This window comes from Hemitrygon akajei, chromosome 9 (assembly GCF_048418815.1).
Source record: "Hemitrygon akajei chromosome 9, sHemAka1.3, whole genome shotgun sequence".
In the NCBI taxonomy this organism is placed as follows: Eukaryota; Metazoa; Chordata; class Chondrichthyes; order Myliobatiformes; family Dasyatidae; genus Hemitrygon; species Hemitrygon akajei.
In genome coordinates, this window is record NC_133132.1 from 128,396,074 (window position 1) to 128,414,646 (window position 18,573).

The window sequence follows — 18,573 nt, forward strand, 5'->3', positions numbered from 1 at the left end:
AGTTATGGAAAAGGATAGATTTGGTCCTCGGGTTGAGATTCTGAATTGGAGAAAGGCCAACTTTGACGGTATCAGAAAGGATCATGCAAGTATGAATTGAGACAGGTTGTTTTCTGGCAAAGGTGTACTTGGTAAGTGGAAAGCCTTCTACAGTGAAATTTTGAGAGTATGGAGTTGGATTGTCCCTGTAAGAATAAAAAGTAAAGATAAAAGGTTCAGGCACCTAAGTTTTTGAGTGATATTCAGGCCCTAGATAGGAAAAAGAAGGAGGTGCAAAGCAGGTACAGGTAGGCAGGAACAACTGAGGTACCTAAGCAGAATGATAAGTGCAAGAGAAAGAAATCAGGAGGGTTAAAAGAAGATATGACATTGTTCTAGAAGATAAGGTGAAGGAGAGTTCCAAAGGGATTTCGAGACATATATTAAGAACAAAAGGGACAAAACTGGTCCTCCGGAAGGTCAGAGTAGTCATTTATAGGTAGATTCAGAGATCTTGAATGGATTTTGTGCATCTGTCTTTATTTGGGAGATGGAAAGAAAGTCCATAGAAGTGAGGCAAAGCAGCAGTGAGGTCATGGACTGTATACAGAGGTGTCGGCTGTCTTGGGGCAGATGAGGGTAGATACATTCCCAGGGCTTGACAGGGTGTTCCCACAATCCCCGTCGGAGGCTAGTGAAAGATTGTTGTGAGTCCCAGCAGAGAGATTTCTTCCTGTAGATGCTGCCTGGCCTGCTGCGTTCCACCAGCATCTTGTGTGTGTTGCTTGAATTTCCGGCATCTGCAGATTTCCTCGTATTTGCGAGAGAAATATAAAACATCCTTAGCCAAGGGTGAGGTGCTGGAGGATTGGAGGATAGCTAATGTTGTTCTGTTGTTGTGAAAGGTTCTAAGAATAAGCCTGAAAATTATAGGCCAGTGAGCCTGATATCAGAAGAAGATATTCTGAAGGACTGGATACACTGAATAAGTACTTGGATAGAGAGGGGCTGATTAATAATTGTCAACATAGCTTTATGTGTGGTAGGTCGTGTCTAACTATCTTATAGAACCCTTTGAAGAAGTTACCAGGAAAGTTGATGTCTACGTGGACTTAAGGCATTTGACATGGTCCCTCATAGGAGGCTGGTCAAGAAGTTTCAATCACTTGGCATTCAAGATGAGGTAGTAAATTGGATTAGACATCAGCTTCACAGGAGAAGCCAGAGAGTGGAAGTAGATTCTTAATTCTAGGACTGGAAACCTGCGACTAGTGGAGTGTTGCAGAGAATGGAGCTGGGTCCATTGTAGTTTGTCATCAATATCAATAGTCTGGATGATAATATGGTAATCTGGATCAGCAAATTTACAGATGATACCAAGATTGGGGATGCAGTGGACAGTGAGGAAGACTACCAAAGCTTGCAGCAGGATCTGGACCAGCTGGAGAAATGGACTGATAAATGGCAGATGGAACTTAATGCAAATAAATGTGAAGTGTTGCACTTTGGAAGGAGAAACTAAGGAAGGACTCACACAGTGAGTTGAAGGGCACTGATGAGTGCAGTAGAACAGAGGGATATGGGAATCCAGATGCATAATTTCTTGAAAGTGGTGTCACAGGTAGATAAGGTTGGAAAGAAAGACTACAACTAGAGATCGTAGGTTAAGGTGAAAGATGAAATATGAAGAGGGATCATGAAATGGCACATCTTCAAAAAGTGGATGGTGAGAGTGTGAAATGAGCTGCCAGCCAAAATGGTGAATGGAGGTTTGATTTTATCATTAAAGAGAAATTTCTATAGGTACACGGATGGGAGAGGCACGGAGGGCTATGGTCCAGGTGCATGTAACTGGAAGTAGGTAGGTTAATGGTTTGTCATGGACTAGATGGGCTGAAGGACCTGTTTCTGTGTTGTAGAGTCCTATGATTCTACAACTTTATTACACTTAACCCCTAAAAATTATTTTCAATATGAACTGAAGAAATTTATGCCTTGCTTTGAGACTAATTTTCTGAGACTTGTGATCGGGATTATCTTGAGAAACACTGTTCTAGAGCGCAGGTGTGCTGTTACACTAAAAATGGAGAAACCACCTTTGCCCAAAAACATGCAAGTAATCTTACTGTTATCAATAGCTTCTATGAATTGGTGGTACCAGCCCTTCTCCTGTTCCAAAACATTTCTGAAAAAGCAGCAGAGAAACAACACAACACATCAGGTGGGCAATGCTGCTGTAATTGTGCTTTGGAATTGCCTTATCAATTGCTTCAAACTTTTTATCTTTATATTGATGATATATCAGAACTGTGTCACAGTGACTGGCAAACAAAATCCATCAATGAGACAAGTATGAACTGACGGATATCAAGAAAATTCAAATAACAAATACAACTCAATAAATTGCTCCAAGCAGCACTTGAAATTGTTCACAATTTTGGTGAGAGTGTACAACAATCTGCCAGAGGATGTGGTGGATGCAGGTTCAATTTCAACATTTATTAGAAATTTAGATAGGTACAGTTCATAGACGCGAAGGGTATGGAGGGTGATGGTCTGGGTACAGTCCGATTCAACTGGACAGATTAATATTTATTTGAGATTAATATTTCAGCACAGAGTATGTGGGCCGAAGGATCCGTTCCTGTGCTGTAGTGTTAGGCTATAAGAGCATAAGATATTGGAACAGAATTAGGCCATTTGGCCCATCAAGTCAGCTCCACCATTTTGTCTTGGCTGCTCCAATTTTCCTCTCAGCCCTAATCTCCTGCCTTCTCCCCATATTCCTCCATGCCCTGACCAATTATGAACATGCCAATCTCTGCTTAAAATATACATAATATTACATACCCCGTAACTGGGTGTCTGACCAGCAGAGAAAGAAGAATCCGTTGGAGTCTGGTGGTACCAAACTAAAGGTGTTTATTAGTAAACTACACAATACAATATCAAATACAAAATGCAAATATACATATAAAACAAGTTAGCAGTAATAAACCTAAAAGTGTAGGAATAATAATAATCAATAATAAACAAGCTCTATTGATGTCTAGGGGTAAATGAATTGTCATAGAAAAGTATAAAGTTCAGTTCATAAATGCTGAAGTAGTTATGGTTGTTTTATTGAAATCATTGGAGAGAGAGAGAGCGAGCGAGATGTAACAGCAACAGTTGCGGTAGGCAAACCTTTTTGTGGCTTTCTTAATCCATCGTGTCGTTGTGGCCATTCAGTTATGACCCCTCTGATCTTCAGCTAGACCATTCTTCTGTGGTGGACTCATCACTCTGGCATGAGTGGACACACACACAAGTCCCCACCGGCCCTGCTGTAACACTGTGAGCTTTACTGACCGATCTCCTGATTCGGTCTTCGAAGCCCCCACCTTTCTGTGGGTTCCCGACACTCAGCCAGTGTCCACTGGTGTGTCTGAAGGGTGTCTCTCCAGACCTGTCTTTTATCCCCACTCATGGGGTCTCAGCTATCCATCAACTCTGAATGACCGTGTCCATCAAATCAGGCCACTCCTGCTGTCTCCCGAGGAATGTTAATGAGCAAAGTAAAGTCCTTGTAGTGAAAGGTAAATAATCCAGGAAGAGTCAAAATACAGTAAATCAACAGTCTCTCTCCCCTCTCTTATCTGTAGCAGATGTTCTTGCCTGGGCTTTATCTCTCTCTCTCTCAATAGTAGCATAACTACAGCAATAGTTCGTAGTTCTCGGGGGGACGAATGGTTAACTCTGCACTCCATTGTCCATCACTCATAACAATAAAAACCTGGCCTCCACAGCTTCCTGCGGTAAAGAATTCCACTGATTCACCACTCACTCACCACAGACTCAACATGCAAAATAACCTTTAGTGAATATTGCACAAGGACATCCAAGTCCCTTTGCTCCTCAGTTTTTTAATATACTTAAATAGTCAACCCTTTCATTTCTTCTCCCAAAGTGAATAACCGTACACTTCCGGACACTGCATTCCATCTGCCATTTCTTTGCCATTCTCCAAATCTGTTGAAGTCCTTCTGTTGCCTCTCTACTTCCTCAAAACTACCCGCCCCCCCCACCTATCTTTACATCATCTGCAAACATTGCAACAAAGTCACCTATTCCATCATCCCTATCATTGACAGATAACTTAAAAAGAATCAGTCCTGTTATGAAACCGGTAACTGGTTTCACTTACCAGCAAAGATAGATATGTCAGTTGAAGTCCAATGGTACTATTTTCAAAAGTTTTATTAATAAAGGGGCACAAAAATTAAGGTTAATACAAACATTCAGATAACATGCGTCAATACTCAATCTAAACCGCAGGTACATTAATAATCACTCAGAAATAAGCTCTTTCGTTGTCTAGGGTATAATACTGAGTCTAATTGGAAATATAAAGAGTCACTCTGAAGTCTGCAGGCTTTTCCCTTTTGGTTTCACGTGTTGGAGAGAGAGAGAGAGATTGTTAGGAAAAGAGAACACTTGCCGTTGTCTTTATGAATCAAATCCTCAGCCTCAGAGAATTTGGCTTCCCTGGTGTTAAATAAAAGCGGTTTTCCGTTGGTTCTAGCCACAAACTCCGCATTCGGAATTTAACGCACGTGGCTTCCTTCAAAATGGCTTCCCGTTCCCACGGGAAGCGGTATCGTGCTTCTCGGTGTCTCCTTGGTGCGTCTGAGGGTCGTCCTCTTTCAGACCCTTCTTTATACTGCCTCACGGGATCTCAGGTGTCAATCAGGTTGCAGGTGATGCAATCTCTCTCTCAACCAGCCCACTTTGCCCGAGGCTTTACAATGTCCCTGCGAGTTGGCACGTCTGCAGTTCCCAGGTGTCTCCTGAGAACAATGCCACAGTCGCCAGCTTTTGTCCCAGTGGAATGCGGTATCCAGCACGTCGCTGTCTTTCCATTTCCTGTGTCCATTCGGCATGTCTCTCTCTTGCTCTCTCTCGGGTCATTGACCCCCCCTTTCACTAGGGCTCTTGCAATTCTCACAAAGGAGGGGGCTGGTATCATAACAGTCCCAACACAGACCCCTGAGAAAAACCACTACTCACCGGCAGCCAACCAGAAAAGTTTCCTTTTATTCCAACTCTGCTTCCTGCCAATTATTGACTACTTTATCCATGCTAGATTCTTTCCTGTAATACCATGGGCTCATAGCCTGTTAAGCAGCCTTATCAGTGGCACCTTGTCAAAGGCCTTCTGAAAAACCAAACACACAACCACAACCAATTCTTCTTTGTCTATCCTGCTTGTTATTTTTTTTTCCAAAGCATTCCAACAGATTTGTTAGGCAAGATTTTCCCTTGAGCTGACTGCAGCCTATTTTATCATGTGACTCCAAGTACCCTGAGACCTCATCATTATAATTGACTTCAACATCTTCCCAACCACTAAGATCAGACTAACTGGCCTATAGTTTCCTTTCTTCTGCCTCTCTCCTTTCTTGAAGAGTGGAGTGATATTAGCAATTTTCCAGTTGTCTAGAACCATTCCAGAAACTAATGATTCTTGAAAGATCATTACCAATGCCTTCATAATCTCTTCAGCCATTACATTCAGAGCCCTGGGGTATACACCATCTAGTCCAGGTGACTTATTTACCTTCAGACCTTTCAGTTTCCCAAGGACCTTTTCTCTGGTTAGGGTAACTTCACACACATGCTTCATGCTCCCTGACACCTAGAACTTCCACCAAACTGCTGGTGACTTCCGTAGTGAAGACTGATGCAAAATATTTATTCAGTTCATCGGCTTTTTCATTGTCCCCCATTACTACCTCTCCAGCATCATTTTCCAGTGGTCCAATATCCACTCTCACCCCTCTTTTACACTTTATATGTCTGAAGAAACTTTTGGGATCTGTTTAATATTATTGGCTGGCTTACTTTCATATTCCATCTTTACTTTCTTAATGACTTTTTTACATCTCTTCTGTTGGTTTTTAAAAGCTTCTGACTAACTTCCCACTAATTTTTGCTCTATTAAATGCCCTCTCTTAGGCTTTTATGTTGGCTTTGACTTCTCTTGTCAGCCACGATTGTGTCATCATGCCTTTAGAATACCTTTTCCTCTTTGGGATGTATATATCCCGTGCCTCCCAACTAGCTTCCAGAAATTCCAGTCATTGCTGCTCTGCCATCATCCCTGCCAGTGTTCTTTTCCAATCAATTCTGGCCAATTCCTCTCTCAGGTCTCTGTAATTCTCTTTATTCCACTGTATTACTGATACTTTAGCATCAGAGTACTGTATCAGTACTTTAGTGAACTGAAGACTTTAGCTTCTTCTCAAATTTCAGACTGAACTTGATCATATTATGATCACTTGCCCCAAAGGATTCTTTTATCTTAAGCTCTCTAATCAACTCGGGTTCGTTGCAAACAGCCAATCCAGAATAGTTGATCCTCTAGTGGGCTCAAGTATGAGCTTCTCTAAAAAGCCGTTTCATAGGTATTCTAGAAATACCCATCCTGTAATCCAGCACCAACCTATTTTCCCAATCTACATGCATATTGAAATCCCCCATGACAATTGTAAAATTGCCCTTTTGGCATGCATTTTTTATCCTTCATTGTAGTTTGTAGACCACATTTTTGCTACCTCTTGGGGATCTGTATACATCTCCCATCAATGTCTTTTTGCCTTTCTAGATCCTTAGCTCTATCCTCAATGATTCATCACCTTTCGAACCCATGTCATCTTTTTCTAATGATTTGATTTAGTTTTTTACCAACAAAGTAACAACACTATCCCCCCCCCCCCCCCCGCCTTCCTGCCTGTCCTTTCAATACAAAGTGTATCCTTGGACATTATGTTCCCATCTATAATCTTCTTTCAGCCATGATTCAGTAATGCCCACAATGTCATACCAGCCAATCCGCAACTGTGCTATGAGTTCATCTACCTTATTCCATATACATGCATTCAAGTATAACATCTTGAGTCCTGTATTCACCTTCTGCAATTTTGTCCAGCTTTAATGTTGCAAGTCATCCTTTTGTCTGCATTTTTCTCTATCAACAACCTTTCCTCACTACACAATCATCTACCTCATATACAGCACTATTATCTGCCTTTTCTATGATACTTCTTGCATTGAAATATGTGCAGCTCACCAGTCACACCATGCTTTTGATTCCTAGCTTCGAGCTCTTACTAACATCTACCTCCACAACCTCCTGAATGATTCAGAGTTCATCCAGTTCCAGCTCCAACTCCATAACATGGATTGTTAGAAGCTGCGGCCGGTGCACTTCTTGCAGTCGTAGTCGTCAGGGACACTGGAGGTCTCCCTGCCTTCCTACATCCCTCAGAGGATCATTCTGCTATCCTGCCCAACATCTCTCCTGTCTTAGCTGAGCAGATATAAAGAAAGAAAGGGGAAAAAATCTCCACTTTGAGCTTTTCTTCCCTTTCTTTTCTCTGACTGAAGCCTCTCTTTGCAGAAGTCTCGTAGAGCTAAAGCCTCAAGGTCACCATTCTGATTCTGTCCACTCAAACAATGGCCACTGCGCTCGCCCCTGCCTTCCTTTAATTTGCTCTTGCTAATCAATCCCAAATGCCGATTGGTCACTGGTCAAAGCTCTTTCTCACTGTAGCAACCTGCTGCTGCCTTTTGTACTTGGGCAGTGGACCTGATTGAAATCCCCTCTAGGTCCTATGTTCTTTGACTTTTACCCCAAATCCTTGGAGCATTATTTCCCCATAAGGTCTGTATACCTAACTGAAAATCTACATCTTGGGGAATACATGGTTTAAGTTGGCCAGTCATGCTTTTCCAAGACATTAAATCAAGATTCTGCCTACTTAATGTAGAAACAAGGGTCCTGACATTTGCCCCAATTGATGGACATTGTTTCCTAAGTTAATTAAGAAAAAAAGAGACCTTTAGAAGAACAGGTGAAGCATAATATTGAACTTGAAAGTTGATAAAGATTGTCACACCTTGCTCTGATACTTTAGAACCAGCATCTCTGTGGAAGATATTTTGACATTCTGCAAGTTACTATATGATTGCTATTCTCTTGAACCAGGTGACCTCATAATTTGCGCTGATGCTGTCTATAGATTTGCTGAGTTAGGTACATCAGCACGTATAAATTGCTCAGATGGTCTGACTGGAATGAAAAAAAGAACGTGTAATAGAAATGGAAGGTTTGGAGAAGTGGAAGACTTTTGTGTTTCAGCTGAAGTCAACAATATCCTGCAGGTAACGTTGTAATTCAATCATTTATTTTCCCAGCAAGAAATAATCAACATGACCCCTGCAAGCTTTTTACTTAGGCAGAAAATACACAGGAACTCATAATTTTGCCGGTGCAGTTTCTGTATTGGGCTAATTTACCGACCCAAAATGAAATTACAATAACAAATAAAAGTCAAAATACATTTACTATCAAAATATGTATGCAGTATACAACCCTGAGATTCCACTTCCGGCAGGCAGCCAGGAAACAAAGTTTGAATTCCCTGGAAGTTAAGAAGCAATTATTTTGATGTCTTCAAAGTACACTGGGAAACTGGTCAGTCTAATTGGGAGGGAAAAACTTTCTCAGCCAGATGAAGATTTTAAGGAAAAGAGATATTGTCTGAATATTTGAGACAGTCTAATAGAAAACATTTCAACACACAATGGGTGATAGAAGTTTGTAACAATCTTCCACACATGCCAGGTGCTGCCAAATCCAACTGTGACAGTACTCAGGAGATGAGAAGATATTTTATAGGGAAGTACACAACCAAGAGACAATTAAAGTAAATATAAATGATTGTCCCATAATTTGAAGAGTTAAAGAGCCAAGGACACTGAAAGACTTGAAGAACACAGGAATATAGGAGCAGGGGTAGACCATCAGGTCAATCAACCCACTCCAGCATTTAACATGATCATAAACATAAGGAAATCGACAGATCCCCGAAATCCAACCACTACACATAAAATGCTGGAGGAATTCAGCAGGCCTGGCCTCCTGAGCTAAACCATTGACGTTTTGGGACAAGACCCTTCATCAGGACTGGAAAAAAAAGAGAAATCGGAGTAAGAAGGTGAGGGGAGGGGAACAAAAAAGTACGCGATAGTAGGTGATAGGTGAGAGAGGGAGGGGGTGAAGTAAAGAGACGGTAGGTCGGTTGGTGAAAGAGATGGAGAAGGGGGAATCTGATAGGAAAGGATAGAAGTCCATGAGAGAAAGGGAATGGGGAGGAGTACCAGAGGGAGGCGATGGGCAGGTAAGGAGATAAGGTGAGAGAGGGAAATTGGAATGGGGAATGGTCAATGAGCGGGAAGGGCCATTACCAGATGTTTCAGAAATCGATGTTCAGGACATCAGGAAGGAGGCTACCCAGACGGAATATAAGGTGTTGTTCCTCCAACCTGAGTGCGGCAGTAGAGGAGGCCATGGACTAGTACAGTCTTGACTGGCCTTCACTCCTCTCTATGCCAGTTCTCTATACCTAACAACTCCTTGATCTATCAAATACTGATACACTTCTGTTCTAAACACTTCAGTGACACACTCCCTGCTGTGGCAGAGAACAATCCTGAAAATTCATCATCCCCTGAACAAAGAAATTACAATATATCTCAGTTTAAAATGATCAGCCCCTTTCCTTCTAAACTCCTATCCCTCTATTTTCTATGACATTGCCGGTTTTTTAATCCACTCTAACACACTTCCTCTGATATCATGGGCTTTTAATTTACAAACCAACCTCCCAAATTAAATTTTGTCAAGTGCCTTGCTCATTTCCAAATCCCTTTTAACAATGGAGGTGAATAAATGTTTGAAAATCTGGGGATGGAAAACTTTTTTACACAGCTTTGCTCTGAAATGCATTGCCAGGAGGCGAGGAGAACTCAGATTTAGTTCCGGCTTTCAAAGAGGAATGGAGTAAGTATTTGAAGGTAAAAAAATTACAAAACAGAGGCGAAAGAGGAGATGGGAAAGCCTGGATTGCTGTAAAATGAACCAATGTAGTTTGATTAGGAGGGATGGTCATCTTCTGAGGTCCAATAATTGCCAGCTGTTACCCATTTAACTGAACAGAAGCGAGGGACTTACTGATTACAGTTTGGTTATCAATAATCCTCTTGGATAGGGAGTCAAAACTTCCTTAGATTTTCCAGCACTTAGTCTGGGAAATCCATTTGATAGTACAAAGGAGCCCGATAAGGCATTTCCTCACTTCCTGGTCACTGTAATTTAGAAAGGATGCGTAGGAAAGATCAATTAAAAGATTTCCAGAGGCAACATTTCTAGCCTGTCAACCTCTCTCCACTATGAATGGCTTAAGAAAATCACCTCATAATTTTCTGACCTCTGTAAGCCTATTTTATTCAATCTTACCTCATATGGGCAACTGTCTCATCCCACAAAGCATATTATGTGGCACTGACTTCAAGGCAAGTGCATCGTCCCTTGGCTGTAAAGACAAAAATTGCAAAAGGATCTCCAGATATGATTTCACCAAAATCCAGAAAATTGCAGTAAGACTTCCCAATGTTTGCATTCCAATTACACCACAATAATGCACAGTATACATGCAATATCTGCCACTCACGTTTTGCATTTCATACCAACACAACAGAATCCCTTTGAATACAAACATTCTCTGTTAATGTTTCAGGTCCAGAACCTCCAGAGGTGCTGCTTGAAATGCTGAGCATCTCCGGCACTATCTGTCTTAAATCAGATTTACATTCTCTGCATTTCATTTTTTTGTTTCCTAGCTTTTCACTGTTTATGTGCTGACTTTTTCAGTTCTTTCTAAAAGCACGCATAACCTGATATTTTCACATTATAGTCTTTCTGCCAACTTCTGATGTGAATTGATACTGATATGAATTGTGAATAGTTGAGGATACAAACAAATGCATTTCATCAGTAATAACCTGAAGAAGATGAACTTATTTCTGCATTTTGTCCCTTAGCAATTCTCTATGTTTCTGTTAGCCCATGTGAGTTTTTTGAAACCTTACTTTATGTATAGCACATTGCCATATAGCTTTTGAAAATTCATGCAAATTACACAAGAATACCCTGAAAATAGGAGCTGGACTAGGTATCTCAACCCCACAAGCCAGCTTTGATATTTAATATGATCATAGCAGATCTGCCTCTGTGCCAATTTCACATAAACTCAAATTACACAACTTTTCAAAGTGTATCAATTCCCTCTTTAAATGCTTCAGTAAAGTTGACTTCACAGCCCTCCAGAGTAGAGACTTATGGAGATTTACCAGTTCCAGCAAGATGAAACTACTACACATTTCAGTTTTAAATGGCATCCTCTTATTTGCAACTATGTACTCTTGTACTAAACTCTCTACATGGTGGAATATCCACCCTGCCATGTTTCTGAATGCCAAAGAATGCAGATCCAACTTCTTTAAATGCTCGCAAACTGACAACCCTCTCATTCTGTAACATCCTCTGTTTCCCACATCTATTCTGCTAGTTTTATCCCTAAAAACTGCTGATAAATTTGCCAAACAAGAATTCTCTTCATTAAGTCATGCTTGTACTGCCTCATCACATTACAATTATCTAGATGCCCTGTTAATGCACCTGTAAGTAAAGAATCTACAAGCAGGAACAGAAATAGTAATGTTGCATTTACAAAACAAACTGTCTAAATGTGATCCATAATGCGGTGTTATGGGCTGAGATTCCTTTCAGAGTTTTCCAATTACTCTGATTTCTCCTAAGTATTTTGCAATTTCAACACAACAGGTATGGCCAATGAGCTGGAAAAGCATATGTTTACCACAGTTACAGTTTTTAAAACTTTCAATTTTCTGCCATAATGTGACATTGTTGTCCTTCTAAATGTTTTTTTTGTGTATTCTAGTTAGCTCAAAATGCAACAGAAGTTGCAAAGCAGCTTCCCACGTTGGTGAAATCGTTAGCCGACATTACAGAGAATGCAAACAATACAACACCTGGAAACCTTGCAGCCTCAATTAATATCCTCAACCTCTTTTCATCAGCCACTATAAAAAATGTGTCTGAATCTACAGTGGAGGTGAGAACTATGCATGGTAGAATTTAAGACAATAGACAAATGTAATCCAATTACTACAAAAACTTGCTAAAAAATGAAATAAGAATGGGTAAATGTCAAACTAATATGGAATATCCAAGTTTAAAAGAAAAATGTATAAACTACCATTATCTCTGCATATTACTTAGTCTGTTTCTGCAGTAACGAACTTCAAATATTAGCATTTGTAATTAATAATAGACAATAGGTGCAGGAGTAGACCATTCAGCCCTTCTAGCCAGCACTGCCATTCACTGTGATCATGGCTAATCATACACAATCAGTACCCCGTTCCTGCCCTCTCCCCATATCCCTTGACCCCACTATTTATAAGAGCTCTATCTAACTCTCTCTTGAATGTATCCAGAGACTTGGCCTCCACTGCCTTCTGGGGCAGAGCATTCCACATATCCACCACTCTCTGGGTGAAAAAGTTTTTCCGCATCTCTGTTCTAAATGGCCTACCCCTTATTCTTAAACTGTGGCCTCTAGTTCTGGACTCACCCATCAGCGGGAACATGCTTCCTGCCTCCAGTGTGTCCAATCCCTTAATAATCTTATATGTTTCAATCAGATCCCCTCTCATCCTTCTAAATTCCAGTGTATACAAGCCCAGTCGCTCCAATCTTTCAACATATGACAGTCCCGCCATTCCGGGAATTAACCTTGTGAACCTACGCTGCACTCCCTCAATAGCAAGAATGTCCTTCCTCAAATTTGGAGACCAAAACTGCACACAATACTCCAGGTGGGGTCTCACCAGGGCCCTGTACAGCTGCAGAAGGACCTCTTTACTCCTATACTCAATTCCTTTTGTTATAAAGGCCAGCATGCCATTAGCTTTCTTCACTGCCTGCTGTACCTGCATGCTTGCTTTCATTGACTGATGTACAAGAACACCTAGATCTCGTTGTACTTCCCCTTTTCCTAACTTGACTCCATTTAGATAGTAATCTGCCTTCCTGTTCTTGCCACCAAAGTGGATAACCTCACATTTATCCACATTAAACTGCATCTGCCATACATTTGCCCACTCACCCAACCTGTCCAAGTCACCCTGCATTCTCATAACATCTTCCTGACATTTCACACTGCCACCCAGCTTTGTGTCATCAGCAAATTTGCTAATGTTACTTTTAATCCCTTCATCTAAATCATTAATGCATATTGTAAACAGCTGCGGTCCCAGCACCGAACCTTGCAGTACCCCACTGGTCACAGCCTGCCATTCCGAAAGGGACCCGTTAATCGCTACTTTTTGTTTCCTGTCAGCCAGCCAATTTTCAATCCATGTCAGTACTCTGCCCCCAATACCATGTGCCCTAATTTTGCCCACTAGTCTCCTATGTGAGACTTTATCAAAAGCTTTCTGGAAGTCCAGGTACACTACATCCACTGGTTCTCCCTTGTCCATTTTCATAGTTACATCCTCAAAAAACTCCAGAAGATTAGTCAAGCATGATTTTCCCTTCATAAATCCATGCTGACTCGAACTGATCCTTCTACTACTATCCAAATGTGTCGTAATTTCCTCTTTTATAATTGATTCCAGCATCTTTCCCACCACTGAGGTTGGTCTATAATTCCCTGTTTTCTCTCTCCCTCCTTTCTTGAAAAGTGGGACAACATTAGCCACCCTCCAATCAGCAGGAACTGTTCCTGAATCTATAGAACATTGGAAAATGATTACCAATGCATCCACGATTTCTAGAGCCACCTCTTTAAGTACCCTGGGATGCAGACCATCAGGTCCCGGGGACTTATCAGCCTTCAGACTCAACAGTCTATCCAACACCATTTCTTGCCTAATATAAATTTCCTTCAGTTCATCCTTTACCCTAGTTCCTTTGACCACTATTACATCTGGGATATTGTTTGTGTCTTCTCTAGTGAAGACAGATCCAAAGTACTTGTTCAACTCGTCTGCCATTTCCTTGTTCCCCATAATAAATTCACCCGTTTCTGTCTTCAATGTCTTCAATAAAGAGAAATCAAAACAAAATGGCAGCTGGAAATATTTCACCTCATTCATGTGCTTTTTAATCAATGCTCAGTGAGGTGGAAGTGGAAGTCAGTAAATTAGGATTACTGAAAAATACACATTCAGAATTTTTGGCCATTGAAGTTCCTTACAACTGTCACTGAAGCAGAATGGCATGGTCTTGTTGGGATGAAGGGTCTTTTTCTATGCTGTAGTGCTTTTTGACTCTAGGGATAGCATGGTTTGTTGAAAGGGGAATTCTTTAAATAAGTAAAATGGGAGGACAGTTCTATTTGTCTTTCACATCTGGGAAGTAATTTGGGAAAATGGCTGACTTCTCTCATGTGCAATGCATGAAGAAACAATTCCGAAAACATTCAGAGCAGGATTCCTACGGATATACTAGGGTTACAACTAAAAGTGGCACGAAGTATGCAAAGATATGTGAAGGATGAAAAATGAGGAAAGGAGCACCTGATACACAGATGCCTAACCCATAAAAGCTGCATCCCTGACAATCACCTTCTTCACTGAAACCAAAGGGTTCAAAGTGATTGGTGTCATGACCTACGCCTGACATACAGCCTCTTTCTGCACCCCTTTATAAAGATGGCTCAAATGAACTTCTTAGATACACAGTCTACCATTCTCCAGACTTATTCAAGGCCCTATATAGGTGAAAGCAATAGTCAATATCATCATCTGGAAACTCTACATTTTACTTCAATTCTTCCATCTAATTTAAGGAATGGATGATGCCATACTATGTTGTGATCATGGTATAATGATTCAGACTTTACTTCAAGCCATTCTGCCACATCTCCAGTAGACTTGTAGTTGGCCTAATGGCATAGATTTCTACACATCATTTATATCTCTATTTAACACAAGTGGAATGGCAGTGGGGTAAGTAAATGTTAAGCCTATCTCCAAAGAGAGAAACCGCATTAGCGGTGGACTAATCAATTCGAAGAGTGAAAGAGCTTTGCATAGGTTGGGAAGTAGGGTTTAAAAAATGAATATCTTGCAGGGCTTGGCTCATTAGAATAGTGGGTATGACTGCGAGGCGTTTTCTGTACTGGGTGTCAGATGTGGGATGTCCGGGAGACTTCCAGCCTCCCTGTTGGCCACACCTGCGCCAGGTACATCGAGCTGCAGCTCCTTACAGACCAAGTTGGGGAACTAGAGCTGCAGTTCAATGACCTTCAGTTTGTAAGGGAGAGGGAGAATGAGAGTGAAGAGGTGATAGACAGGAGCTGTAGGCAGGTAGTCACCCCGGGGCCACAGGAGACAGATAAGTGAGTGACCGTCAGGAGAGGGAAGGGAGGGTGTCAGGTAGTGGAGAGCACTCCTGTGGCTGTCCCCCTTAACAATAAGTACTCCATTTTGGGTGCTGATGGGGGTGGATGACCTACCTGGGAGGAGCAATACTAGCTCTGAGTCAGGCTCTGTGGCTCAGAAGGGTAGGGAACAGAAGAGGAGGGCAGCAAAAACAAGAGACTCTATAGTTAGGGGAACAGATAGGTGATTCTGTGGACATGAAAAAGAAACAAGGATGGTAGATGCCTCCCAGGTGGCAGGGTTTGTGATGTTTCTGAGCGCCTCCACAATATCCTGAAATGGGAGGGTGAGCAGCCAGAAGTCATGGTACATATTGCTACCAACGACATAGGTAGAAAAAGGGTGGATGTCCTGAAAACAGAATACAAGGAGTTAGGAAGGAAGCTGAGAAGTAGGATGTCAAAGGTTAGTAATTTTGGGTTTACTGCCTGTGCACACAACAGTGAGTACAGGAATAGAATGAGGTGGAGGATAAATGCATAACTGAGGGATTGGTGCAGGGGGCAAGGATTCAGATTTTTGTAACATTGGGACCTCTTCTGGGGCAGGTGTGACCCGTACAAAAAGGATGGGTTGCGCTTGAATCTGAGGGGGACCAATATCCTGGCGAGGAGGTTTCCTAATGCTATTGGGGAGAGTTTAAACTAGATTTGCAGGAGATTGAGAACCGGAGTGAAGAGGCATTGGATGCCGAGGTTGGAGCACAAGTACAGATGGCTTGTAGGGAATTTGTGAGGAAGGATAGGCAGATGTTACAGCAAAGATGCACTTAATCTGATGGTTTGAGATGTGCCTATTTTAATGCAAGGAATATCATAAACAAGGGAGATGAACTTAGAGCGTGGATCAATATGTGGAACTGTGACATTGTGGCCATTACAGAGCCTTGGATGTCTCAGGAGCAGGAATGGCTGCTGAGTGTGCCAGGCTTTAGATCTTTCAAAAAAAAAAACAGAGAGGGATGCAAAAGAGGTGGGGGCATGGCATTGATAATTAGGGGTAGTGTCATGTCTGCAGAAAAGGAGGAAGTCATGGAGAGATTGTCTACTGAGTCAGTGTGGGTTGAAGTCAGAAACAGGAAAGGGGCAATAGATCTGCTGGGTGTTTTTTATAGACCCCCCTCCCCCAATAGTAACAGAGATAATGAGGAACAGATAGGGAGACAGATTCTGGAATGGTGCAATAATAACAGGGTTGTTGTGATGGGAGATTTTAACTTTCCTAACATTGATTTGCATCTCCTTAGCGAAAGACATTTAGATGGGGTGGAGTTTCTCTGGTGTGTTCAGGAAGGTTTCCTGATATAATACATAGATAAGCCAACTAGAGGAAAGGCTGTACTTGATCTGGTATTGGGAAATGAACCTGGTCAGGTGTCAGATCTCTTAGTGGGAGAGCATTTTGGAAATAATGATCACAATTCTGTCTCCTTCACCATAGCACTAGAGAGGGATAGGAGTGGACAATTTGGGAAAACATTTAATTGGGGTAGGGGGAAATAGGATGCTATTAGGCAGAAATGTGGGAGCATAAATAGGGAAATGCATGGCAGAAATGTGGCAAATGTCCTGGGAACGTTTGCATGGAATTTTGCATAGGTATGTTCCGTTGAGGCAGGAAAAGGATGATAGGGTAAAAGAACCATGGTGTACAAAGGATGTAGAAAATCTAGTTAAGAAGAAAAGAAAAGCTTATGAAAGGTTCAAGAAACTAGGTACTGTTAGAGCTCTACAAAATTACAAGGTTACTAGGAAGGAGTTTAAGAATGGAATTAGGAGAGCCAGAAGGGGCCATAAGAAGGCCTTGGTCAAGAGGATTAAGGAAAACCCCAAGGCATTCTACAAGAATGTGAAGAGCAAGAGGATGAGCTATATGACGATAGGACCAATCAGGTGGGATAATGGAAATGTGTGCAAGGAATCAGAGGAGGTAGTGGAGGTACTTAATGAATACTTTGCTTCAGTATTCACCAGGGAAAAAGACTTTGGCAATTGTAGGGATGACTTACAGCAGACTGAAACGCTTGAGCATATAGACATTAAGAAAGAGGATGTTCAGGAGTTTTTGAAAAGCATTAACTTAGATAAGTCACTAGGATTGAATGAGCTATACCCCAGGCTACTGTCGGATCAAGGGAGGAGATTGCTGAGTCTCTTGTGATGATCTTTGCATCATCAATAGGGATGGGAGAAGTACCGGAGGATTGAAGGGTTGCAAATGTCGTTCCCTCGTTCAAGAAAGGGAGTAGAGATAACCCAGGGAATTATAGACCAGTGAGTCTGATTCAGTGGTGGGCAAGTTGTTGGAGAAGATCCTGAGAGGCAGGATTTATGAACATTTGGAGAGAAGTAATCTGATTAGGGATAATCAGCATGGCTTTGTCAAGGGCAGATCATGCCTTACAAGCTTGATTGAATTCTTAGAGGAATTAACAAAACACATTTATGAAGGTAGAGCAGTGGATGTGGTGTGTATGAATTTCAGTAAGGCATTTGATAAGGTTCCCCATGAGAGTCTCCTTCAGAAATTAATGAGGCATGGGATCGAAGGAAAGCTTGCTTTGTGGATCCAGAATTCGCTTGCCCACAGAAGTCAAAAGGTGGTTGTAGATGGCTCATATTCTGCATAGAGATCAGTGACTAGTGGTGTTCCACAGGGATCTGTTCTGGGATCCCTCTCTGTGATTTTTATAAATGACCTGGATGAAGAAGTAGAAGGGTGGGTTAGTGAGTTTGCTGATGACACAAAGGTTGGGGGTGTTGTGGATAGTCTGGAGGGTTGTCCGAGGTTACAGCGGGACATCAAAAGGATGCAGAACTGGGCTGAGAAGTGGCAGATGGAGTTAAACCCAGATAACTGTGAAATGGTTCATTTTGGTAGGTCAAATTGGTAGAAGTATGTTAAGATTTAACATGACATCTAAAACTTTGACAAACTTCTACAGATATGTGGTGGAGAGTATATTGATTGACTGCATCACAATCTGATATGAAAACACCAATTCCCTTGAATGGAAAATCCTACAAAAAGTATTGAGTATGGACCAGTCCATCACGGGTAAAGCCCTCCCCACTACATCTGCATGGAGCACTGCTCCAGTACAGGAGAATCCATCATTAGAGATCTCCAGCACCCGGTCATGCTTTCTCCTCGTGATGCTATCAGGAAGAAGGTATAAGAGCCTTAGGACTCACACCACCAGGTTCAGTAACAGTTAATACCCCTCAACCATCA

At 41.7% G+C, this 18,573-nt stretch overlaps 1 protein-coding gene across 1 annotated transcript in view; it reads left to right on the forward strand.

Moving 5' to 3' along the window:
* Nucleotides 1-18,573, forward strand: part of LOC140732818 (adhesion G protein-coupled receptor F5-like) — a 60,378-nt gene that overhangs the window by 12,527 nt on the left and 29,278 nt on the right. Inside the window, exons 5-6 of the mRNA XM_073055449.1 lie at nucleotides 8,009-8,184; nucleotides 11,826-11,999. Of these exons, the coding sequence (XP_072911550.1) occupies nucleotides 8,009-8,184; nucleotides 11,826-11,999 (350 nt within the window). The remainder of the gene's footprint in view (nucleotides 1-8,008; nucleotides 8,185-11,825; nucleotides 12,000-18,573) is intronic.